This window comes from Maylandia zebra, linkage group LG12 (genome assembly GCF_041146795.1).
Source record: "Maylandia zebra isolate NMK-2024a linkage group LG12, Mzebra_GT3a, whole genome shotgun sequence".
In the NCBI taxonomy this organism is placed as follows: Eukaryota; Metazoa; Chordata; class Actinopteri; order Cichliformes; family Cichlidae; genus Maylandia; species Maylandia zebra.
In genome coordinates this window covers 25,368,323-25,395,746 of record NC_135178.1, presented here as the reverse complement: position 1 = coordinate 25,395,746, position 27,424 = coordinate 25,368,323, and the positions used below count along the sequence as shown (strand labels likewise).

Genomic DNA, 27,424 nt, shown 5'->3' with positions numbered 1-27,424 from the left:
GCTTCATACCGTGCGTGCATTGTTTTTGTATAGCTTATCTTGACTAATTCAGGAACCTTCTCTCAGTCTAAGGAACTTGGAAAGAAAACCTTCTCTCAGCACTCCCCATGATGCTTGAAACAAAGCGTGTGTAACCCAGCTAAGAATTCCTGTTTTTCATGTTATCAGTGGGGGTTTCGCAGGATCACAGCTTTTTTGTTTCTCCCATCTCAGACAAAACAATAAGACGTGTATATCGCCACATTAAATCTACTGGAGGAACTCAATACAGAGAAGGGGAGACCTAAAATATTGGAAAGACCTTGAAATCACTATCAGCGTTTCCATCTTTGAGGCCTCGGTCTTGTTTTCTCTCCACAGCGTGGAAATGTGTGAGAATCGGTCTGCTTTATGGGTCTCTGTATCTCTGCTTCCTCGGGCTGAGATTAGATCAAAAATCAATACATATCAGCCTGGGATGCCCAGACAGCACTTTTGGCTGCCAACGTGATTTTAGGTTTTAAACCTGAGGCACTTAAACTTCTTAAAGGATCATTTTTGAAAAAGGGATTTTATGATGGCCCTGTCAACCTTTTTAAAAGAAGTTACCCAGCTTTACCCCAACATGACTGATAAGTTAAATGAACAGTTATTTGACTTCACACTGATGCCACTCGATATGAAGCCACAGCCAGCAGCATGGTTAACTTATGCCTAATATAAAGAATGAGAACGACGCCGGCGGCATATCAGCAGGGTGTCACTGCGGGTGCTCAGCGGCCGACGGAGACTCCAGGAAGTAACTGCACCTAGCCAAGAAACCGTCTCTCTCATATAATCCCCTGTAAAACCGAAAAGTCAGTTTATAGCAGAGTAAATAAACAAAATGAATGACTCAGCTTTAGAGGATTTCGCAGCCTATCCTCACGCTCCCTTTTCAGGCCTGTGCTGAGTTCAGCTTTGGCTGCTGGCTTCCTATCAAGCAGGCAGTTATGAGAGCGGTATCAAGCCCCGCTTTTGAGTTTGGGCAACGCAATTCACAGAATGTTTACAAAAAAATGTTTACAAAGCAAGACGCCAAATCTAAAACCCATGTTACACGCTAATTCCAAACAGGTTTCTATGCAGTATGTTCACACGGGAAAACTTGAAACATGAAACCGTGCTTCAGGTGAAAGCACGTCTTCAAATGTATCAAATGTCTAAAGTTTTATGGTCACCTGATCGTCACACCTTGAGTGGAGACTTTTAAAAAAGGCTCTGAGGGTTATTAGAAAGGCTTAAATTCATTTTTTTCACCTATAGCCTGCAGGAAGTATTAAGTCAGTGTCTCACAATGGCCTATTAATAGTTTATTTTACATCTGTTCATTTCATCCATCAATTCTGTGCCACTTTTTTGAGTCCAAAGTCTTGATTTCAATCATATTATTGCCTTGTATTATATAGTACTCGAATATGCTGAGGGTGTAGTTAACGCAGCATCGATGGTGATGAGCCTGATGATGGTAGCCGTTGCTTAAGGACTGATGAAATATCTGTCGGCACCATTAAGCAGAGTTTGGGTCTCCCCAGACCTCATTAGTACCTCAAGTACACTTTCTCTCCTGAGATACTCTCACCTTCTCTAGAACTATAAAGCGTGCAACTGGCATCATCTGCAGGATTATCTCTTCTACTACGCAACTAAAAGGAGATAGAAGCAGAGGGGTGGAAGTACGGAGCAGGGAGGGAAAGATGAAAGGAGGAGAAAGAACAACAGGCAAAGCAGGAGAGCGAAACGTGGCGCTCATTAGTAATCCTGCGCAGTGTTTTGAATTTGCGAAGGGGGTGCTTGCGTGTTTAATTCTTCTGAGCGAGGTCGTCTCAGTGGAAAGTTTTTCCAGACATGCAAGAGGAGAGCTATTGAGAGCAAAAGCAGTGAGATAAGGGGAAAAAGAAAAGTGAAATGAGATTTTAAACAAATTAAAATAATTTTAAAAAGGTGCAAAAAGATGCAGAACAATCAAGCAATGAGCGGGAAAACGGCTTAAAACAGAGAAGGGGAAGGGAGTGTTGTATAAACACACATTTGATAATTGAAGTAGGAAAATTAGGCCCAACTGTCCACACACGCACGTAACCGCCACTGTAAAAACTTTGTGGCACATTTTTCTTCTCTCTTCCTCCCACACCCATTTGTCGTCTCCTCTTTGTCTCCCTGTCTGGGTCATGCTCTCCTCAGGTGCAGAACTTAGCCACTGTGAACAAAGAGGGAATCAATCACTGTTCACCAATCAGCTAAGCTCTGTGTCTGGCTGGAGAGAGGATACAAAAACCTGTCCGACGTGTACGCGCTCTTACAAAACAGCTGCAGTGATGAGCTCCTTCATCACACTTTCCCCCTTTTTTTCCCTTCTTCTCCTCCAAATCACCAGCTCCTCAAACACAATCACACACTCAGATAATCAAGTCTTCTTTTGTTTGTTTTTTTGTTCCCCCCCCCACAAGTTTCTGGAGGACGAGTGTGTTTATGTATGTGTATAGGAGGGGCTGTGGTTGCCATAGCAGCCGACTGGGTCAAGGCTGTGTGGTAATCCCTGGCAATGTGATTTTATCATAAGTCACAAATCAGCACGCCAGGAACCCTCACAGCCCAGACATGAAAGAACAAGAGCTCCACTCTTATTTTCTCTAGTTACATCCTCAAGTCCAGCTCCAGTCCAATGTGAACCTATAACTGCCTTCAGACTAATATATATATATATATATATATATATGTATATATATATATATATATATATGATTTCAGCTTGTTTGTCTCTTTCAGACCTGTAGAACCTTGCTCTCTCTCTCTCTCGTACTATTTCCTTGGTCACCCCTCTCCTCGTCTCCCATTCGCCACGCTCGGCTAACCCAGCGATATGCCCCTCATTAAGCGGATCAAGAGGGATTCCAGAGGCATGTACCGGAGGGGGAAGAAAAGAATGAGGGAGTGAGCAGGGAGGGGGAAAAGAACTTGAAAAAAAGACAGGGAGAGACCACCCTTCTCTTTTTAAGGGTTGTGCTTTTTGGGTTTAGGAACACAGAGCAGGGAGTGAGCCTTGACAGACATGTTGTTTTCAGTTAAAACCCTCTCAGCCCGCCTCAGCCTAATCCCACTGTACTGTGGTCTGCGCGAGGGTGTAAAAGGGTACAGGGAGGAACTGTTCTACTTAAGAAAGGACGACGCTGGAACACAAAGTGAGCAGTAAAACATAAATCCGTCTCCCTACAGTGCGATATGAAAAAGCAGCGGGGAGGTCTGTTCATCCATCATTTTAATTGGTTAGAGATCTGGACCTTAGCTCAGTTGACCGGCGTGATCCGCTGATGTTTATGGAGGCTTGTTTGGGTCAGTCCAATGGGAAGGAACAATAAAAGTTAGAAAATTTGTCTCTAACTGCTTGTTTTCTTCTTCTACTGTTTCTTTTCTTCCTCACTTGTAGTAATAACCCACAGAGTGTCGTGAGGGATTGAATGATGACGAAACAGATCAGTGGGTACAGACAGATAGGCGCTGGACGTGTGCGTGTTGTACGTGTGTGTTAGACAGATTTATCAGGACTGAGCCAGATGCCAAGCACTTGTCGAGAAAGCCTTTCACATCCGGTGCAAATGCATAAAGCTTTCTCGGAGTGTGTGCGTGTGTGAAGATAAAAGCCCGTCTCGGTCATGGCTTAAAATAGGATGTAGTGCTGTAAGTCACTCAGGATGATGTGGACAACTGTTTAGCAGCACCTCGTGATGCATCCTGTGTTGACCGAGGTTGCTGACGCTTCCCCTGACCTTACACTTAGTGTAGCAACAAAGCTACCTGATGTGTGTGAATGAAAGGGTGGGGCATAAAGAAATGTGACTGGGTTTAGCAGTGTTTGTATTTTGCCTTAAAAGTAAATGTCAAATCTGAACAAATAAAAAGCCACCAAAAATCAGCAGCTTCATACTTGAACACTCGAGTTTCGGGTTTTTATTTTGAAACACATGGATTAGAAATCTCAATAAAATAAAATAAATACATAAATAAAAAACATAACTGGAAGATTTTATTTTAACCCTGAATTTGATAAGTGGATGGATGGACTTGCTACTGCTAATTGAAGGCTTTTATTTTGAAAATCCCACACATTTTAGAGCATATCTGTTTTCTTACTGCTTCCTGTCAGTCAGTGTAAGGTCTTTGTGGATGAAACTATTTAAATATGGTGAAAATGTGTGCAATCCCAAGCGGGGCTCTATAATCACGTTGGCTCTATAATCAGATTCAGTCGCTTGGCTGAGACACAGACTGAGAAGTTTTTGCAAAGAAAAACTATCAGAAGTGTCCTCCAATCAGAATGAGAGCAAGAGGAGATTCAAATCTTCCAATCAGATGATGAAATCCAAATAGATCCTAGCTCGTCAGCTATCAGCACCTGTTGACACCTGTGTCAGTTAAGCAGCAGTTGTGTAAAACTTCCCTCAGGGCCACCTCCAGAGAAACAGCTTATGAAGTCAAAACCATAACTCATCAACTTGGTGTAAAAACTGTGAGTGGCCCTCGAGGTGTGTGTGTGTGTGTGTGTGTGTGGGGGGGGGTTATTGTTTCTGTATTAAAATGGGTCACTTAGTTTATACTTTTCTCCAAAATTATAATGGATCTCTCTCAATCCATTGGATTGCAATCCCACTAATTAGAAGATTGTTGAGATTTTTAAGCTTTTAACAAACTATTTAATTTATATTTAATATTTTTTGTTTTAATTTGCTTATTGCTTCCCTCCACTTTCTGCTGCTCATCTGGGGTCGGTCTGGGGGGAACACCGAGGCATTCCCAAGCTAGGCAGGAGATATACTCTCTTCAGCATGTCCTGGGTCTACCCTGGGGTTCTTTCCAGGTAGGACAGAGCACCTCACCCAAGATGCAACCTAATTAGATGCTCCTTCAATTTGGAGTCCCTCCCCAAGGACTGAGCTCCTCACCTTATTTCCTAGGGAGGACGCAGGCACCCTTCTGAGAAAGCTTACTTCCACCGCTTGTATCCACAATCTCATTCTTGCAGTCACTACCCACACAGTTCGTGACCAGGTGAAGCTAAGGGCGTAGATCGACCAGTAAATCGACTGTTTTCTGACTGGCTTCTGATGTCTTTGCTGGAGAGGAAATGCCATGGAGAAAAAGGATCGCTAGTCTAGACTCGAGGAGTAAAGACTTGGCTTCAACACACGGGTCTCGTTCTTTGCCAACCGAGCTATGGGAGCAACCACAGACCATACGGTTTTTAAGAAAACATCTAGTATTAGTTGTAGCCTGACAACACTGACAAGTTCGCTAAAACAGATAAGCTGCTATTTTGAGTAAAAATTGAACAAATTTTCACAAAGAATTACTTTTTCACGATCCAGCTTTTCATGCCTTTTAAAAACAGTAGCAAAATAATATCTTGTGTCCTTGTGGCCATAACTTCAATTCAGTTCAGTTATTTGCACTTTTAAAAGTAAAGCTATAATCTCAGGGTATTTCGCTTGAAAGTTAATAAGATTTTATAACACTATTCATAACATACTACAGCACTCTAATAATATTTTGAAGAATAGTTGGGTTGCTTTACTTCAACTGTCAACCCTAGATCCACTTAATTGCCTCGTCTCATTATTCATTATTAATGTCAGTAATAACAGGACTGTTATGAAAAGATCAGCAGCTTCAAAGAGCCCTGTCCTCTCTTCTGCTCCTTCTCTTCCTTCTTTCTCTCACTAAACCATTTTTTCCTCTCTCCTTCATTTAGAGTCAGACCAATGCACCCCTCACTGTACGGAGTCATCCAAAAGCCCAGTGGTTGACAGTTGTGGTTCTGCATACACACACACACGTACACGCAGGAGGAATTTCAGGGTCAACAGTATGAAAATGCCTCCACATCGAGTAGAGACCATCCTGAGCCCATCAGAAAATGCTCACTGACCCGTTCCCCCTCTCTCTCTTTTTTTCTGTCTTCCCTCTCATTTGTTTGAGGAACACATTCCCAAATTCCTTCTCTGACAAACACATCCTGACGGCGCTGCTGTGAAACCACGGAAAAGGCCCCATTCTAAGTGTACAAACACACATGTGCATACACACTCAATAAGCTCAGGAAGGAATGTGCAGTAAAAGTAGCCAAGTGACTCAAGTGCGGACTGTCCGCTGGGGTAGATGGAATCAGGATCAATTCAATACAAAGCTTTCTTTTACAGACTCCATTTCAGGCTAGAAGGTCAACTATGAGATAAAGATAGTGGCTTTGTAGCCGAGAAATATTTTAAAACTTCAAAAGATAACAAAGTATTGATTACTGGTTCTTTTTCCCGTGTATGGTTCAAGCAACTCACCAAGCTATTAAAGCATCCTGTTGCAGTCTGAGCTCCAAATAAAAAGCCACCAAATCCCTGAGCGGGTAACTTGTAATCTTATTTTATAAACCTAAGCAAATATAGTTTATATTTCTTATTTGGCTTGTTTGGAGAATTCCCACCATTCTGTGCCAGTGAAAGCCACTAAAATTACAATTAAACCAGAATTCCTCTGAGTTGAGGAGAAACCAATTATGCAATAATGAGAGCAAAAAAAGAAGATGAAAAAGGAAAACTAATTATGCTGTCGGAAAGTTTTCAGTCAGGTTAAATTTATTACATACTTTATCTCAGAACAACAGCATTCATAAAAATAAAAGCCAATATGTTTGACAGCATTTGGAATGAAGAACTGAAAATAAGACATCACCTCTGCTGTTATAGGACCATCTCCTCCACCACTCTGCGTGCCGATTGGTCCATCTCTCCCTGGACTAGTGAGAGGCAGTGACGCGCCAGAGCCTGCTGCTCAGGGTCCTCCTGAACCATCAGCTCCCCGTACAGATACACACCCATGGCCTGGAGCACACATACACAAAAAACTGTTTATTTAGTTTAATTTTTCTCAGGTTGAATCAGATAAAGGCTTCACAGCTGTGCGTATTTACTTGGTCATGAATCAGAAAGTGCTCCACATCTCCGTAAGCCTGAGCGTACGCGTGTTTGACCACAAGTTCACACCAGCGATGTCGGACCTGCAAACCAAGACAGAAGATTGTACACAGTAATGATTTTGAGGAACAACTGACTCCTAAACACATCTTATTGTAGTTTGTTTTTTTTTGCATTCACCACTTTGACAGATATATTTTCCTGCTTGTAGCCAGTGAATTCAAACATGCGATTAACCAAAACAGCTCAAGCTGGGAGCCTGTGGACTGAGTCATCCACAATCGGACGTTTAATATATTTAATATTTAAGAAGACTGAGATGATTTTCTTTCCGAAACAGTCTAAAGTTCAAGTAAAAATTAAAAAGTTTGATTTAATTCCACATGTGCGTGTGTGTCGAGGTGTATTTCTACTGAACGCGTGCATGTGTGCACTTGTGTGCGCATGGAAGCTAACGCTTGGCCTTTCTTCCAGAGGATCAATAGGAGCTCTGTTGCCGCGGTTACAGGAGAGATCAGAGACTGGCTCTGTCCCTGCCTCAGCCATCATCCTTCATCATCTGCTCCGAGCGTGCACGTGAACATGTGCGACCGTGCATGGATCTGCAGCAAGTGCGTGTATGGATATACAGGCAGACACAGATGATAAAAGAGACAGAAGAGCGATTTGAAAAAGGAAATGTGGATGAAAAATGTTTTAAAGAACTGTCGCTACTTTAAAGCCTGACAGTTTCCCCTGGCTGATTTTTTTGTGGGTGTTTCAGTCTTCTCCATAACTATCTCAGCACACTCAGGATGATAAACTGGTCCTTTGGGCAGTACAGTGACCAAGCGTGGGATTTCTGGAGATTGATTCTATTTCAACACCTCAGGCTTTGGGCATTTCTAAAGGAGCAGTACAGATATTCATTTTGAGATAGTGTATTCTAGAAAAGAACCAATAGACTCTACCTTTTTTTTAAGCAGTCACACTCTTAATAGGAGTTTTTGGTTTGCTTGTGCAAATGTGGCCCTGGCCTCCACCTACTTGTGCAGCTTAAGAATGGAGTCGGAGCAATGCTCTATTTACAACCACATTCAAATCCTCACATTACCTCTGCAACAGACTAAATAAAGATGAGTTAAACAGGTCTCAGATGGGGCTTTGAAGTTGCTCTTTCATCCAGATTTTTAAAATCCTTTTCCATTTATTTTCAGCTTTATTCTGGAAGACAGTGAGAATCCCAGAGCAGAAAGCAAATTAAGAGTAATGCTCTTCTACCCCGCACTGGAACGTCTGCATGCGTCTGCATTGGTGGGTGTGCGTGCATGAGCGTGTACAGCATGTGTAGCCTCTGGTGCCAGCCCTGCCCTTCTGGCCTGCGTAGCCCCGGCAGCTGTTCCCCGTGCTGGGTTACATTCCTGGGGAGAGCCCGGGGGCAGAGCAGCTGCCTGGTGCACCTCTCCTTACCCTCCTTTTTTTTTCTTCCCCTCCCGTTTCCTCTCGCTGGGCCCCTCTCTCTGACAGCACATGCAATTACACAGTGACATTCCTTCATTTATTACTGCAAACCTCCCCTCTCCCCCCCAAATCCTCCTCACAACCGAGGAACAGCGTCTGTGTGTGCGCTCTTATCACAATGAACAAACTTTCACGTCTCACACAAAAACACGCATGGAGCAAAGATGCGAATGCTCATACTGCATACCAGCATTTTGGGAAATATTCTCTTTCTTCACGAAGGATTTTCCCAAATTTTATACCAGTTCCATAAAAATGGAGCAAGGGGATGAGACAAATGTATACAAGAGAACCTTAGAGCTGCTATTAGGAGACCTTTTGGTAAAGCTAGTGTAACTGTGTATGTGAGTGGGATCTGGTTTTCTAACGACAAAATAAAAACTTAATGAACTATCCATTTATCTCTTTTCTTTGTAAATCTTTGCCTTTTTATCATTTTTTTTATACTACTTTAACCATTACGCTTTATTTATGTTGTTTGCCCAGTGGCATCTATTAAGTCTACAAGGAATTTCCCTCCCCTAGGTTTTTATTTTTGAAACTGGGGTGGGGTTTTTTTTGCCCATTTGAGGAGCTGTTTTTTGTTTCCAGTCTAATATGAGCCAGTGAAGTCCTTTGAAGTCCTTTGGATTAAAGCGCACAAATAAACTTGAGATTTACTTCTTTTTAGATGACCCTTGGTAATAACTCTTTTGCCTTGTTCTGTTGTCTCCTCTACTCGGCTCCGCATGTTCCCAGTTCTTGATGTGGTTCGGTGAAGTCTCCAGTGACTGCAGTAAACCTAATCCTAGCATCACGCTTGCACAATAAGGCCAGTTATAGTCTCAGATAATGCTCCATATGTGCATGTGCACTGTGGCGCAATTGAATTGCATGTTCATGTGCTCATGTAGCATCACACAGGTAAGGATCGATCTCATTAAGACTGATACCATTCTTCATAAGAGCATTTGAACAATTCCTTATCAATTTCCTGTGTGGGAACACAGTAAGCTTGTGCAGATTTTCAGCCTCACTGTTGTATTATCTCCTGTCTGTACGGAGTGTAGAAACTGTGTTTTTTAAGGTTTGCATGTGACTCAGGTGTGCAAAAGCTCTGCACCAATAAGTCTAACAATACACAACAAGGGAATTTATAAGCTTTGCGGCAACTGTCAAATGGTTTGGACAATCTGAGACCGGTTCTCAATTCCCATCACTGCACACAGCATCTCACGTCACATGAGGCTCATATGAAAGGAAGAGGGCCACGCACTTGGTCTCATACATGCAAACACATGCCCCAGCTCACAGACACACTCGCACACATATTCATGGTCACTGACGCCATAGACAAAGCATTCCGACAGCACGCACACCAGTGGTCAGCCACGTATTTCCTTTCACTATTGTGTACATGCTTACGCAAATCACACACACACGGAAACTCAAGTTTGCATGCCAGTCTTGAAAGCACCTTTAGTCCAGACCTTTTAGTCTTCTGTTGCTTTGTGCAGCATCTCATGTGAACTTCACTCCACTTTGACTGTGTGAAACTTTGTTCGACCGCCCTCTGTGTTACATATATAACATGTAGTGTCATGCTGCTATATAAGAGGAACAGCTGGGGGTTTACTATAGGCTGCTAAGGGCTGATAATACACGTCTATCTTCAAGTGATCAATCAGTTGTTTCACAATGCATTCAGAGCCACGGCATTACTAACGGCCTTTTTAGAAGTCATAACAGCTATTCATATCACCCAATATTCATTCACTCTGAAAAGCTCTTTCTACATCAGGTAAACACTGAAGAGCTGCAGAGGGCTCGACTGCACTCAGTCCTGTATTTATTTTAAACAGATCAATCATCAATCCTCTGCGATGAAAGTGGCAGCAGACAATGCAAAGCTGCGTGAGAAGAGGACAGAAAAAGTAAGGGGGGGAAAAAAGACCTCTGGACAGAGAGAATAAATGGGCACGTTTATATGGAGAGACGTAGGTGATTAACCTCTTCTGAATGAGATTACTGACATTAGGACTGGCCCATTGCCTTCAGACAGGTGTGTGCAGGTATGCTTGTGTGAGTGAGTGTGTGTGTGTGTATGTAGGTGAGTGTTTTTCCATGCATGACTATGTGCGTAATGGCCCTGCGTATTTTTAGCAAACACTTAAAGTTTTTTTTTCCTGGAAATTGCAGATGGGAATCTACTTTCATCTGCCAGGAAGTCTGACTAAAGAGGTGTACGTGTAAAAAGCTGGACTCAAGGCCAAACACAGTGACCTCAGACTGAGACCACGAGGTGGATTACTAGAAGTGAAAATAAGACAATGAACTACAGACGAGTTACTGAAATACACCCACTTTTACTGCGTTCCATTTGCCTCGGAAGTCGGATGTCGGAGCTGGAAGTGACATCACTCCCGATTTGAATGTGTTCCAAAGGAACATCAGAAAACTAATGAAAAACAGGATTTGTTTGGTAGCAAGATACAGCTACTTATCACTAGCAACACAGCACAATCGAGCCTAGCCCTGCATATGGCTTAGTCAGCTTTGCCAGTCACAAATATATATCAGTAGAAGTCTAGAGTTTTTACAGTTTTACTAATGTTTACATGTACTGCCATCATCTTGGATGAATAAGTGAGGGTGGCGGGGCTGCTCCGACTTTCCGAGTTGGAAGCCTGACTTGGGGGGTAGTTGAGAATTCTGATTGAATGCATCTAGGTACACCTATTCACATGTTCATCAATACAAATATCTAACTGCCTAATCACATGGCAGCAACTACAATGTATTTAGGCATGTAGGTTAAGATCACCTGCTAAAGTTTAAATTGAAAATCAGAAAGGTCAAGAAAGGAACCAAAGACTACCTTTCTTTTAAGCTTAACAGAAGTTTTTGACTTTTTTTTATTTGTGCAGCAGATGTTGCCGCGCCCTCCACCTACTTGCAGCTGAAGAATGTAGACTGAGCAATGCTCCATTTACAACCACATTCAAATCCTCACATTACCTCTGCAACCTACTAAATAAAGATGAGTTTAATGGGTCTCAGATGGAGCTTTTAAGTTTTCATCCAAATTTCACAAATCCTTTTCCATTTATTTCCAGCTTTATCTTGGAAATATTGGGGTGTAGGTCATATTGACTGAGTAGACATGGTCAACATAAGCTGCTGAAAATCAAACCAAGCATTAGAATGGGGAAGAAAAGTGATTTAAGGGACTTTGAACACAGTATATTTCAGAAATGTTTGAGGCTGGCTAGATTAGTGAGTGAAATATATTCTACTGGGATTTTCCCACATAACCATCTCCAGGGTTGAAAAACTGAAAATATGGACAATAATGCCTTGTTGATGCCAAAGGTCAGAGGAGAATGCCCAGGAAGACAACAGTAACTCATTTAAACACTCGTTACAATCAAGGTATGCAAAAGAGCATGCCACAACACATCAAACCTTGAAGCAGATGTGCTACAGCAGCAGAAGACTACAACTGGTGCCACTCATGTCTGGACAACAGAAGCTTAAAAAATAAAACACTCAAATTCTTCTGCAACATTTGGAAAGTAAGGCCAGAATTTGGTATAAACAACATGAAAGTATGATTCCATCCTGCCTTGTATCAATAATTCAGGCTGATGCTGGTGGTGTAATGTTGTGGGTGATTTTCTTGGCACCCTTCAGTCCCCTTAGTACCAGCTCAGCATTGCTTAAATTCCTCATTCTACCTGAGTACTGTTGCTGATCATGTCCATTCTTTCGTGAAGACAGTGTATCCAGCAGGATAATGCACCATTTCACAAACTTCAGCTCATCTCAAACTGGTTTCTTGAACAAGATAATCAGTTCACTGCACTCAAATGACCAACACAGTCACCAGATCTCAATCCTATAGAGCACCTTTGGGATGTGGTTTCACATCATGGATTTGCAGCCAACAAATCTGCAGCAACTGTGTGATGCTATCATGTCAATATGGACCAAAATCCCTAAGGAATGTTTCCAGCTTCCAACACACTGCTTGCTACGTGGACCTGCTAGGGAAAATCACGCCTTTATGATTTCAGATTCCAGCAAGTAAATGAGTGGAAACGCACCACAATTGAGCAGCCTCTATATAACAGAACATCTGAGCTCCATTATATACATTACCGCCCCAACAAAACAGCTCATATAACTAATAATAACTCGTAAAAAAAACCTAAATATGTATCAAATTTTTCTTTTCAAGAGAGGCCATGTGTTAATGATGGAAGTCAGCGTGGACAGTTTACAGGCTCGGGCACAGCTGTGTTTTCACAGCGCTCCTGTACTGAGAGGAAGCACTTGATCATCCGCACACACATACATACACACATAGCCAGAGAGTACAAACAGTGAAAAGTATGCACACATACACACACACACACACACAGGCAAACACTGTTAACAGTACCATTAAGGAACTTTGTTCAACATTAAAAAATGAAGCAAATACTTGTGGGATTTAGTCAGTAATGGCTGCTGTAAAGAAGAGAGCTCTTACAACAGAATTTACAACACATTACTAAGTGCCATGCTTTAAGATGTGCACGGAGAGGAAAGCTACTTTTATTATCGGAGGGGATTGTAAATGTTGGGTGAATATGCTCACTTGTCTGAGCATGTGTCTGCGTTTGTATGAGTGAATAAGCGAGTGTGTGGTCTTACCTCAGCGTCCTGATTCTGCAGACTGTAGGTTCTCTGCAGAGCACGAAGTGATGCCACGCTTAACTCCGATTCCTCCAACAGAAGCTCCAGAAGCATCACTAGCTGGTCCGACGTCAGCTGAGGAGACAACGGTTTATGATATTAATAGCTCTGACTAATCTAGCCAGCCTCATAAAACATATTGAGGCATTATTAAATAATACAAGGGGTGGGAAAACTCACATTTTCCTTACACCAGCAGCTTCAAATTACCAAACTTGCAAAAATTATCAAGACTAGCTGAATCATTTACATGTTGGATCCTGTGCACCCACACATAAGCACATTTGCATTATTTTCCGCGAGTTAGATTTTCTCCTCCGTGAAATGAAAGCTTTGATGAAAAAAAAAAAAAAAACATCAATAAAAGTCAGGCAATTAATGCCGCCTTTCAAACAGAGGAAATGGTGGAATAATAAAACAGCTGAAGTGGTAATTAAATAAATATGGTAAATCAAGTGAATCTTGTACAGCTGGGAAATATTACAGAATAGGCAAAAGACAGATGAACGGAAAATATTAGGGCAAAGAAATTAAGTTGTCTTTTTTGATTTTGTTCTATTGGAGAGAAACTCAGAGGAGCACTGTTCAGGAACACACTTTTGGGCGGGGGGGGGGGGGGGGGGGGGGGGGGCATCTTTGACAACGTTTCTGCTCGTAGGCTGCGAGACTGCAGTGAAATCCCCCACTATATCAATGTCACAGACTAAAAGGTTTTCAGGAAAAACTAAATGCCTGACTGCTGCTTCCTAATCGTGCATATATTGCTTGTGTTATCCTGAGGTAGACCTGAAGGAAACAATCTATTTTCTTCTTGTGATTGCCATCTTCAGGGACAGTGAGTTTAGATGAGTATTCTGAGGATGGATGTGGGCAACGATATGAGAGAGTGGCTTCCTCCTCCGGAGACAGCTGTGCCCAGCCTTGCTTGCCTCTCTCTTGGATACACCCAGCACTACCGGCCACACTTCTTCTGTGGTCCCAGTCTGGGACACAATTAATGGCTGAAGGCCCCGCAGAGACTAATGTGAAAATAAGTATGAAGTGGCTGTGAGTGTGTGTGTGTGTGTGTGTGTGTGTGTGTGTGTGTGTGTGTGTGTGTGCGTGCGTGCGTGCGCAACTGAGAGAGGCAGGGTGCGTGGAAGTGAAGAGAAAGTGACACAGAGGAGAAAGCCACATTCTGCTCTTTCTGGATACGATTACCTCTTTCTATTGAGGTGAACGCAGCCAGCAAATGCATGATGAATAGCTACATTTGTGCAGTCTGTTGAAAGCTATTTATGGTAAACAACCTCCTTAGTGCTGCTGGGAAATACCTGATCTAAAACCAGGAAGTACTTTAGCATGTACCTGTTGAAGCTGAGGGAATAACACTCAGACTCAAGCTGGAAAACATTCAAATCAAACATTACTATCGCTGCTACACACACACAAATACTGACGATCATCCAGCTCTGTGGAAAATCTGATATCCAGTCTTTCTCTTCACCCTCTATTGACTCTCCTCGCTCCTCATCCCTCCTCCCTCCAATTTGTGAAGGCTGAGTGTTTTCTAAAGTGCCGTCTCCATCTCTAAAGAGTCTCTTTGGGGCCCACCCATGATCCTTCTCACTCTCCTACCCTTCCCTTTAAAAAGTGAGGAGCAAGCTCTTTCTTTGTCTTTCTCTCTCTAATTCTTTCTCTCCTCACATCCCTCTGCGGTGACTGTGAAAGCCTGTTGTGTGTTGTATATATTTGTGTTGCCATGGTGGTAATCAATATGTCTGCAACAGTGTCTCCAAAAGCAAATTCCTGGTCAGTGATGGTACATTACAAACCAACTTACATTGTTATTATTACCCTCACACACGCACGCGCGCACACAGACACTGTACACATTGAAACACGATCGTCTCCCTCATCAGTTGTCATCTCCATGGTGAAGTTACCATCACACCACACCAACACTATCGAGCATACATCAACAAAAACACAAACAAACTAAAGTACTTAAGCTACTTTATACTCCTTCTGTCTGTTCTTCAGAGGAGAATACTGCACTTTTTTAAAACCTTATTATGTGCATAATTAGTTAGCCCATGATTACTTGGGTAGGGATCCTTACTTCTACAACTAAAAACTTTAAAACTCCTAAATTCCTAATCAATTCCATACTAAATCCACATTTTTGCCAAGTTCCCTACCTCAAGCATTTTATTTATTTATTCAAATCCTTTTTTTTAAAACGGTGGATACTTAATTGGGTGGAAAATTTTTAAAGTTAGAAACAAAAGGAAACTTTTTAAATTACAAGGACTCTTTTAGATGGGGTAGTTACAGAAGAGGATTAGGTCCACTGTTTTTTGGTCATTATTTTTTGGGGGGGACTTATGGGGGAAAAAAGTCATGACCATTTTTTTCCCCCACTGATCCGTCTGTAAAGAAAAAAAAATTAACTGAATGACTTGAATTAAAGCCAGAAAAAAATGACAGGGAACGTTCACTGGTTAAAAAAAGGCTATTTATTTTTCTTCTGTGGGCAGGTATTTATTTGGTCTAAAAGGTTCTGGTTAGTAGGGAACATTTCATATTGGTTTGTGTAATTTAAACCAAAAAAATTCCCACACACCTACGCTGCATTCACGTTGGTGCAACGTAAGAAAAAAGTGGGTTGTTTGTGGCTTATACAATTTATCCTGAAGTGTATATTTTGCTTGTATTTGAGGTATGTGGTTGTGTACCGAGTTATTTTAAAACAGGGAAACCAGATTTGCATCGTTTGTCCACATGACTGTGGTCTTTGTGAAAATGTATAAATTTTAAAGATTTGTAAAACCTGTCAATTTCATTCTGGGGTTTGCGATAACCAACAATTATGCAAAAGTAAGACAACAAATTGTCGGTGGATATTTTACATATTGCACTGGTTGAGCAGTGGAAGAAACATGAATATACAGCATTTCTAAGTAGCTTAATAAAAACCCAAAACCTTCTGTGATGTTAAAGTGTTGATACTTTAATAAATGCTGACTTTTTAAATATGAGATATGGGAACCCCTGGTTAAGAGTAGCTACTTGCTCAACTTGCTTTAACTCATTTTCTTTTAAGCCTTGCAGCATCCATCAGCAAACCTGAGAAGCCTGTATCAGGTGGAAATCTGAAGTGAGTGATATAGCACTTATTCACAATGCTGTCTCCTCCTACGCCTGTAGGACTGACTGTACAACTTACATAACATTATGTAAATGTATATAAAAGGTCTCATTAATGTTATCACAATGATGTGATAAATAATAAGAATTTGGTAAGCGTTTAATCCGCTTTTATGTTTCATGTTAAAATATGGATTATGGATTGAGAACTGCTGTACTGCTGGGCTTTTACGAAATTCTGACTTCAGGGCAGCCTGAGCGTGGACATGTGTGTTAGTGGATGAAAGAGAGGAAGAGAAAGACCGGTTGTGGGTAAAAGGTGAACTCTACGGATGAGTACTCCCTTATTAATGGGTAGAGAATGGCACACCAACACAAACAGCTAATAGAAGAAAGCAAACACACACACACTCTCGCTAGGTCATTGGTACCTAACAATAGCACTTAATAGTACAGTGCTGAAAACCCCACTGACGGGGGAAACATATCCCTCTCTAGCGCAATGATTTGTGTGAAAAGTTCACCACACACACACACACACACACACACACACACACACACAGAAGAATTTGACCAAATTAAAGAAGCATTACATTCCCATGCTGTCTGTTAAAATTAAGGAATGTCAGGAGGGAGACAGTTCACAGTCGCTCCCTCTCAGATGCACAAACGCACACATTCATCCACATACACGCTAAAGACTACACATAAATGAACCTACGCACCAACGTACAAACTCCGCATTGTTACAAACCACTAACAGGGGTCATCTGAAACCAGCTGTATGCTGAATTACACCTTTCAAGAACCTCTGGGAAATATGCTGCTGAAATGTCTCCTCTCATACTGACCTCCAAACCTCCACAGAACAATGACACACGCACCCAGGTGAGCGCATGTATGCGCAAATATACACTGTTTGCCTCAGTGACTGACAGCTCAATGAGACACAGGATATGATATCCACCCCAAACTATAAATGAAATAAGGTATATATTGCCTTGTGTGTAGGTGCGAGTGTGTGTGTATATATACAGTTGTGTGCATGTATTCCTATAAGAGCGGGAAGAGTTGGAGAAAATTAGAGTTTGAGAGTAATTGAGAGTCAAAAGAAAGAAGCAGCTACATTTTGTGTGCGTGTGTGTCAGTACATACGTGTGGGTGTATAGGACTATGGGACTTGTATTAGTCATACTACTGCTGCGGTGTAACACATTTGCACAGCACAAAATCACGTGAAGCTCAACAGAAGCTTTATTGTGGGATTTCTATCCTTAATACTGATCACCATAAGGAGCGATAACGAGGGGCAGCTGACTCCACTGCATCTCCTTCTTTAAAATTGTGAAAAACTAAACAAAAATAATGATTTTTTTTTCTTTTAAGAAAAGGTAAATCTTAAATCCTTTCTGTGCCTATCTAACAATCCATCACTTGTTCAGCATTTCCATGGCAACAGGACTCTTGTTCTGTACAGTACATAGGACAGCGAGCCCATGTCAATTTTCTGCAGCCTTTATGCATGCACAAATAGATTCAAAACATTAATATAACCTTTACATCTTCTGTGTTAAATCAGGTCAGGATCTCTACCTCTTTTATTCTCCTTAGCTCAAGCAGCCAATCACCATTTACAATCACATTACTGCAATAACCTCAAGTAACCCCTGATGGGTGAATCATCCCTGCTTTCACCCACGTTTCTGCTTTCTGATTTGAATTTTTAAAAATGCTTCTATTTCTATATCCTTTTTTTTTTTTTTAGCACTTTATTATTTGGTGTGTTTTTTGCTTCCACTCCATTATAAGACGCGTGCAACCAATTACAACTGTAAATAAAAATAAAAAGGGGAATGACGACAGCAACGGTTACAGGAAACAAAGGCAAACAACAGAAAGGAGACGACAGACAAAACAGACGTCCTACATCCTGAATTACTTTATACTAAAATTAAAGCCTGCAAAACGGAAAAAATGTGGTAGATCAAATCATCTCAAGCTATGTAAACAAATAAAAAATCAGTTATAGCCAGGCACTACTGAAAAGTTGTTCCTTTTTTGTTTCCGTTTTGTTGTAATTCCTCTATGAAGTTATCTTTCAAGGCTAAACTAACTATTGTTGATAGGGTACGGATTATAACTAACACTTTTTACAGATTGTGTTGTTTCTTGTCAAATCTTGTGTAGTAAGAGTATCAGTTTAGGAGTACTGATATTCTTTTTCTAACTGCAACTTTACTATAATGCTCAGCATATCTTCTAACTCTTCCTGGTTGGACAGATATGTTGTTCATAACACATATTGCACAATAAACCTGTCCAACCAGGTATCCGACCTCCTCTGATGCCCTTCTGTTTCTTTTGTCCCTATATGGCTCACTCCCACTACAGTGGAAACCTCCTCACATCTAGGGGGAAAAAAATGGTGATTGCATTGAATTTTTTTCGCATTTGGAACCGCTTTTAATTGCAAGGAAATTGCACAGGTTGCCTGGTAGGAGGCAACCAATCTCCAAACGATTGTGGTTTGACTGACTGTAATTACTTTCAGACAGATTGGCGAAGGTTTTCAAATAACTGCCGTCTAAAACAGATTGCCAGCACGTCGCAATAAATCTGAGTCTGTTTGTGCTGCAGAGACTCTTTGTAATAAGGGACTCAAATGGTTGCCAGTTGGTTGCGTTCTGATTATTTCTGTTTCAAATTTATGAAGTTTGGGCGGAATTTAAGCTGCTCCTTTGAATTTCTGTGTATGTAAACAGCAAGGAATTTACAATAGTTGGCAAAAGATAGAATTTTTCCATCTATTGCCTTCAATTTATCAAAGTTAATTACAATATTAAAATAAACTGCACGTTAGACACATGTACGTTCATTAGAATTAATATATGTCATTAACATTTTATCACCATCTTGATGTACCCAAGTTGCTTTGAAACTGGCAACTGACTGCGAGTAATTGCAGACCCGATCACTGTCTTCGAAGCAACCATTTGCAAGTTTACTGCACACGGTTGCAACCAATGTTTTTCCTAGCGAGACTGTAGAAATAAGGGATTATGGAGGGAATTTTCCCCATTCTTAAGTTAAAGAAGGACAGCAATGGATTTCCAGCAGACTGCAAGATACTTCTGATTTTCACTAATGTTTCTCAGTTAATAGCAACATTATCACAAACTGCGTGTAATTGCCAACCCATTAAGCAGAAATTTATAGCAGACTGATTCTGTCTCATTGCCGTTGACCACAAATTCTTGCAGACTTGCTCCCCGCTCTGGGGGGTGTTCCATATCCTCAACATAAAGAAAGTTGTGTGATGTGAAGATCATAAAGTCTCTTAAATCAAATTTCTGACTTGTGATTTTGTCCCATATTAAATAAAGTTTGATCTGAACTAACACAAATGCTTTCTTTTCCTCCATTACTTCCCCTCAGTTCCGTCCCTACCTACCTCAGTACCACAGGGGAGAATGTGCTGCTTGTTCAGTCACGTTGCATTATGGGGGTTGGAGACATTGACTAACTGTGACATTATAAAACCAAACTGTGATTTCTAAGAGGCCATTGAATCATGTGTGTGCATGCACGTGCGTGTGTGTGATGCCATTCAGCCGCTCGGCTGCCTTTTATGTCTGTCTGACCGCAGGCTCGTAAAAACACATTCTGGCACCAGCAGCTAAAGGCCTCAACCCACGACTCAGGTACTAAGGTTTCACTCTTTCTTTTACTCAGATCACCTCCCTTTCTTTCTCCCTCTGCCTCTGTCTCCATGACTGTCTGCTCCCTGTCTCCATACCAACTGCCTTTCACTCTTTCTTTCAGAGCTCCAAACTATGTGTCTGGCTCCTTCAATTAAAGCTCCTCCTTGCTTCTTTTATCTCTTTTTGCCTATTTTTTTTAACAGTTGATTTAAAGGCCCAAATGTACATCTGCTCAAACCATAGTGGCAGGACTGAGCTTGATAGAGGAACAGTACACCAAGCAGCTGTTAAAGTTCTCTCAACAGACATGACAGCATAAACAGCATCACACACACTTACACTATTAATTAGCTCGTAACTGCTCTATACAGCTGCACGAAATTAAAATGTGCAGGAGAAAAAAAACATAAAAAAAACAGGGCAGATGGCCGAGAATAAAATACTAATCAAAAGGCAAGAAAATAACCAAAACCAAATAATTTGAAAGAAACTTTCTGTGTCTTGGGTACTTTTTGGAATGTTTTCAACCGCTTCTCTGAAATCTCTGAACCGCTGCTTTACTTTAACTGTTTAATCAGTTTTTGCTTCTCAATGTGTACTCCTACCGACTCTTACTACCTTCCCCAGAAAGAAACGCTTTATTTAATTGTAACATCACATGATCACTTATTAGCAAAAGGTCCCTGTTACACAATAGTGGTAAGTCTGTGCTGGTGTGGAACAAGTGTGGGAGACTTTAGCTGAAGGTGCAGCAATATTGAGATGACCCTATAAATATGATAAGTGGCTCGAGAAAAATAAATTCATTCACTGTGAGGATATAATACTGCAATCTTGTGGGTTCACAAGGTCCAAAAAGACATTACAAAAGGGTCTGATGACATGGGTTTTGTAAAGCAATTTTGGGTAATGGATTGAAGTCCACACACACACGCACAGGAGATACTAAAAGGTTATCTATGAGTCACATGCTGCCCTTTCAACTTGTGCAATGGAGCCATCCTCTATTCTATCATCTCCTCAAATGATGTCACACCTGCTGTTGCTACAGCATGGTGATGATCTCACAGATAGTGCCGGTCACAGACTGATGACCTCGGTGATGACCTACAACTGTGCCTGTCTATCTGTAATTTAATCATTAATATCCCTCATTCTTTGTCTTTCCAAATTGGAAACCAGCCTAATCAAAAAACCGGAATAGCTACAGATGCTGGAATGAGGCAGTATATATGCATGCGTTTGTGTGAGTTACTGCGGGTCGGACTGTTGCAATCGTTCAGGGGGTCAAAACATATAGAGGGCTTTTGAGGGACAGATATAGGGGAAGAAGCTTTATCCTCACAGTACAATAGCTGCTGAAATCAATTATTTTGTTCATTTATCTCCCTACACAAATATGGGCTGACAGCACGCAAAGGGTCAGGGATATTCACCGTTGTGAGAACGAGAATGAAAAGCTCATTTAGAAAACAAACAAGCCTATGTGCCGAAATTAGGTTCTCTCAGTCAAATGTGCTGGAATCAATTTTGAGGGCGTATACAAAGAGCAGCTTTATTATACACTCTGCACTCAGCCTGTGTTCTCGACCCTAAATCCCCAACGTTTAACCCAGCTTATGTACATACATGATTATGTAAATGAATCACTTTTCAAGTATGTTTAATCAGCAGCTTGCTGTTAGGGTGGGTAGCTGCCTGTCCCCCCCCCCTTCGTCTTCTTTCTTGGCCTCAAGTTCACAATCTCAGGCCAATCAAAAAGCAGCATGAGGTCACAACGGGGTTGCGACTGACGGGTTAAGCTTAAAAACCACACACAGTGGACCTGTAAGTAGGGAGGGACTCAGTGGGGAATCAGCAGCACATGCACCAACAACATAAAAAAGAAAACACCTGCACAAAATGAGTGTGCAAGTATACACAAGCATGCATTGAGGTGTGTACTTTGCTGCTCTTTAGATGGTTTTCCATCTCTGCCTCAGCACTTTGTTCTTTCTTTGTGCGCTGCAGAAGGTGGGGCGTTTGTTATGTAAAATTCTATGTTCCTGCAATTTGGCACTGATGATGAAGGCAATTAACATGTTTTCTCTCCTACTCATCACCACCCTGACTCATACTTATTCACACATGCACACACCTCCAAAACAGGGAGAAGTTTAATTAATCTCTGGCACTTTGTGCTTTGACGCAAGCTGCAAATCTAACTGTCTCCAGTGGATGCCTCCCTCTTACTGTTCCTCCTCCTCCCACAATCCTCTGTTTAAGTTCTGATGGACAGAGAAACAACTCCTCAAACAATTCAGACCTGGCTTCTTTCTTATCAGCACAACCTTTTTTTTTTCTTCTTTTTTCTCTTCAATTTTGCAAAGCTCAATTCCCCTGTGGGACAGTCCTTACTACCTAGTGTGCTACTGCTAATCTGGGAAGGCAGAGAAAGGCAATAGCCTACTCCCCAGTGTGCCACAAGAATTACATTTCTCAGAAGGTTATAACAAGCAACCTTAGCTCCAACGCACCTACAAGCAGGTGCCCCAAACAACTAGTCACAGTTACAACAGGAGACCGAATCCAGGTCTCGGTGGTGGCTGCTGAGTGTGTTGCCCCTGCACCACCCGTATGCCTTTGAAAGAGAGAGGCCTTTCAAACAGAGCAAGAACAAAAGGACCGCTGTTTGTGTGTTAGGGGGGGGGGGGGGGGGATTCTGTAGCAATTGTACAACAGTGACACAACCAAACAGCTGGACGTCAGCTTAGACAAAGAGAGAGGTGAGGAGAAAGGGATTGTGGAGAACAGAGGCATATAGGCTTTTTTGTGCAGCTACACAAGGACAAAGTGATGGGAGACAAACTCTTATGAAAGCAGACAGAGCATAAGCCTGATGATAGTCTATATTTTTATCACCAAATCCAATGACAATACCAACATAACTTTGAGTTGATCCTTTCAACTAATGTTTTATGCATATCCAAAGCCAGATAATTCTTTCAAATCAGTGCAACAGATTTCTGCAACTTAAAACAGAGCTCTACAAACTATTTTATCCCTGTCTAAATAATTCGAGTGGATCTACAAGTTAAAATACATGCCTGTCAGACACCTAGAAGTCACAGTGAATTCTTCAGAGACACACACATACACAGCAGATTTTTCCTTTAATATGTAAATTCCAATAACAAGGTTGTTAAATTATACACAATTTGAATATAAACATTTACTCGTGCTGGCAGTTCACAAAAAAGCCTTAAACTTACCAAATAAGAGCTGATGTCAACTTTATCTGATACCAGCACTTATTAAGTAAGTGTCTTGCAACTTTTTTGATTTAATCATCAACATGCTAGATTTTAGCTGAAGCATTTGATTCGTCCCAGATGCTCGACACAAATACAATTCAAATACCTCACAAATTTCAAACTGCACTCTCTTTAAAGGCATTAAGTATAAATGCATGAATTGTGACAAAGGCTGGAAATAGCCTCAGTTTAATTTCCTTATCTCATTTGTTTTAGCACTATACTTGGAGGGTGAGAGCAGCCTATGGGGTGTGGTTAAATATTACCACCGGGGTAGTATTTATAAAAAAATAAAATAAAATCCATTTTCATATAATGGATTTGGCAGATAAATATCAGTGGTGGTTTCTGTTCTAAATTATAATAATTACAGGGGTTAACAGGGCACAGTAACAAAAGCAAATGGGTCAAAGCACTTTTGTCGGCTTGTGCAACAGAGTTCCACCACGCCATTTTGGATGTGGTTAGGTTTCTAAATGTCAGCATACACAGTGAAGGCAAAAGCATGCACACAAACCCACACTGGCAGATAGGACTCTACTCAAGCTAGGTTTACTCAGATGACAACAATAATAAGGGTAAAACACAAACATGCATCAGCAATGACCTCCAGTTTGGAGTGACAGCATCAACTCTTGTTGAAAGATACACTGAGAAATCTAGATTAAAAACAGGATAGGGGAAAGGAAAACATAGTGGAAAAGAAAACACAGTGGGCGATAAATGGGAGGTGTCTGCCAGACATAGTCAAAAACAAAGGAGCGGCAGCAGTGAGGCTAATGTTGCCAGACCAATCAAAAAGAAAGGTCATGTTCAGGAAGAGACTGTATGAATCCTCTTGTGGCTCAAAGTTTAAGTCTCAGTGTGTCTTTTTGTTTGTGTGCGAGCTGAGAAACTTGCCTGTGGCTTGCCTGTGTATCTGTGTGTATGTGTGGAGTATACTGCATATGCGTGTTGTCTCATGAGTGAACTCTGGGCTTGGTAGGTTGAAGCAGTCTGAGCTGACAGAGGTATGTGGGATGGACTAAACCCAGATATCTGCTGCCCAGACAGACAGACAGACACACACAGCTGTGGAGTCATGCGCATCCACAAAGAGCCAGATACACACACGCACACATACAGACACAAAAGGGGGAAAAGATATTAGAGAATGAAGGAAGACGCAACAGAAAGAGGAGAGATTAACTTACACAACAACCCGTCTTTTTTCCTATTATGATATCACACTCAGCTTTGCAATATATGACAGACTGGGAGAGGAATATTTATCTGTATCTGACTGTAAATACTAGACAGTACAAGAGCATTGAAAAGATTCAAACTGTGAGTCCTGTCATCCCCCGGCAGGGTTTTTTTGGTACCTTGACATGTCAACAAAATTATTGTTTTGTTTTTGAGTATTTTTCTTCTACTGTTTTATTGCATTTATTACTTCTTAACAGGGCAAGAATCGACGGTGTCTGTGACATTTTGTTATGAGAACATTTCAAGAGCTAAAACCAGACCTAAAAATGTCCATAATTCCCAGCAGGCCCCTTGTTCCAAATTCTTAATTGTGATGATCTTCAGCTTTTCCTTGTCCTGTGTGAATGAAATATTTTTAAAACTGTGGGTTAGGCAAAATTAACAGATAGAAGACACCCTGGTTTTTTTTTTGTTTTTTGTTTTTTACAATTCTATAAACCACATGATTTATTGGAAAAACCTGACTCATATTTCAGAAAATGAGTGGTTTGAAAATACATATTTAATCTGTCTCCACTGATGAGCAGTTAAACCACTAGCAGGTGAAGTGAATAACATTGATTATCTTGTTACGATGAAATGTTCTTGATGTTACTTTGAGACGTACCACCCAGCACAACATTGCTCCAGACCAACCATGCACTTCCATGGTAACGACAATGGCAGCAGCCATCCTAACGGGACAATCCAACCAGCTACCACACACAACGGCGAACACAACAAAGAGCACAAAGCACGGACCCAACCAACAAACGCCCCAGACTCCAATCCAATCCTGGTGCCAGACACTTAACGGAGACCCCACAGAGGTCCAGTACCTCAATGGGTCTCAAAGGGGGGCCATAAAATTTGTAAAACGGGGGTTTCTGGCAACAAGCCTCTTAGTGAAGTCACAGTTAGGTGATGGATCTATCTCTGCTTCTCAAACAGTTTTAAAATGTCTCTAACGTTAAAGGAAAGCCAATGCGGCCATTAGCACATACACCCACTCACATGGAGTGAATAAGCGTAACCCCAACAAATGAAGAACAGGGGATTATGAGCCAGGGTTTCTCTCACACTGCACCCGCACATCAGACACTTAGTGTCAAATATTTGAGTAATATTATTGCACTCATTCACAGGGATTTCTGTAATCATTGGATCTAGTAGCATACAGCTGACATTACTTTGTGTACATGTGTGAATGTTTGTGTGTGAGCAGTTTTTTTTTCTTAACGCCACTAAATGTGTCGGGGATGCCCGGAGGCGCTGTAGTCTCCCCAGTCATTACCAGGAAAGACAGATGTTGTAGCACTCATCACTCTGCGTTCATATGCGCACACACAGACACACAAACACCACATTGCGCGCTGTTTCCTAAACGATGAAAACAGCGAGGTGACGCCTAAATCAGATTTTATGCGAAAAGCATTGATTCATTTCCCACCATTAAAAAGCTACTTCCATTTTACAGCCCAGCCCAATATTAAACATGACTCTACACTAAATGTCCGGCTGAAGTGTCGCCAGCTTTAACATCGCGACCTCTGCGCTACACTGCGTTTTATAGCACTGCATTATACTCAAATGTCTACATTTGTGTTTGAACAGACTCCAAAATGAACGATGGGGATCTGTGCCAGTGACAAAGTGTGGTGCTCTGTTTCTACGTATTGTGGCAGACATATTCAGAAGGCTGATCTCTCTCGCTTCGTCTGTCCCTGATGTGTTTTCCATGTGTGCTGGAAAGACAAACACAGCTGCACTTTAATGACACTCAAATGCTTCAGGGATTCAGAATGCATGTGTATGTGTGTATGTGTGTGTGTGTACTTTTTTTTGCTTTTGACCACTTCAGTGAAAAGCCTATTGGAGCTACTCTCGTTGTATACAACTACTCTTTACGCCAACCCCACTCTTCTTCAGCAAAACTCTTTGCCTTCTCGTATATTTCTATATTTGTGTGTCCGTGAGTGTGCATGTGTCCGCGTACGTCAATATTTATGCAAACCAAATTGAATTTGAGACCTTAAGGTGAGGACACATTTGGAAAGTTTGAACATTTTGGCTCATCCTCAGTTTCTGACATGTATTTAAAAGGTTTTTTGAAGGTTAAGATCTGGTTTTAAATGGATTGGGATTAAGCTTTTAGCTGCAAGTTGTACAAGGCTAGAGGATGCACACAAAGACAGTATTACTAATGTGTGTGTGTATGGACAGGTGCACATAAACACCCATTTGCAGTGGTATCTCTGAGCAGCAACAACCGGCATAAAACAGCTTGTCAACATCGTCAGCCCTGACTGCTGATCTCTATATGTCCTACGCCTTTACTGTTAATCAACTTCACACACACACACACACACACACACACACACACACACACACACACACACACACACACACACACACACACACACACACACACACACACACATCACATACACGAATGCACAAACACAGATGGTGGGGAACTCCGGATAAGACGAGGGCGCCAGTGAGCTTCAAATGACCCCGAAAACAGAAACGCAGCTGAATGATAAATGGGACAAATAGGCACTGGCACTCTATCCCTCTCACTTTCATTCTGTCTCTGCCCTCATTAACGCAACACAAATGGAGCCATCTCCACTTCGCCCGACTCTAAACATAAGTCTTCCCCATCACTAACACTTGCAACCTTGATAAATTTTAATTATCTCCTCTCACTTTATTTTTGTCTAGCTTTTTGCTATCTGTCACTAGGAAAAACTATTTTCAGCATGACTGCAGGAGAAAGTGGAAAACTGGGTGTAACTTTTACAGACTTTGCGTGTCATTTCATACAGTAATATCCAATTATGCTGCACCGTGAGTTAAACTCATTATAGGA

The 27,424-nt window shown here is 41.4% G+C and overlaps 1 protein-coding gene across 3 annotated transcripts in view; it reads right to left on the bottom strand.

Annotated features, from left to right (window-relative positions):
- The window catches only part of aopep (aminopeptidase O (putative)), a 91,779-nt gene that overhangs the window by 3,138 nt on the left and 61,217 nt on the right, over positions 1-27,424 (bottom strand). For all 3 annotated transcript variants that reach the window (XM_012918026.3, XM_012918027.3, XM_076890945.1), the window contains 3 exons: positions 13,158-13,274; positions 6,977-7,063; positions 6,739-6,887 (listed from right to left, as the gene is read on the bottom strand). In XM_012918026.3, coding sequence (XP_012773480.2) covers positions 6,747-6,887; positions 6,977-7,063; positions 13,158-13,274 — 345 coding nt within the window. In that variant the 3' untranslated portion in view covers positions 6,739-6,746. The remainder of the gene's footprint in view (positions 1-6,738; positions 6,888-6,976; positions 7,064-13,157; positions 13,275-27,424) is intronic.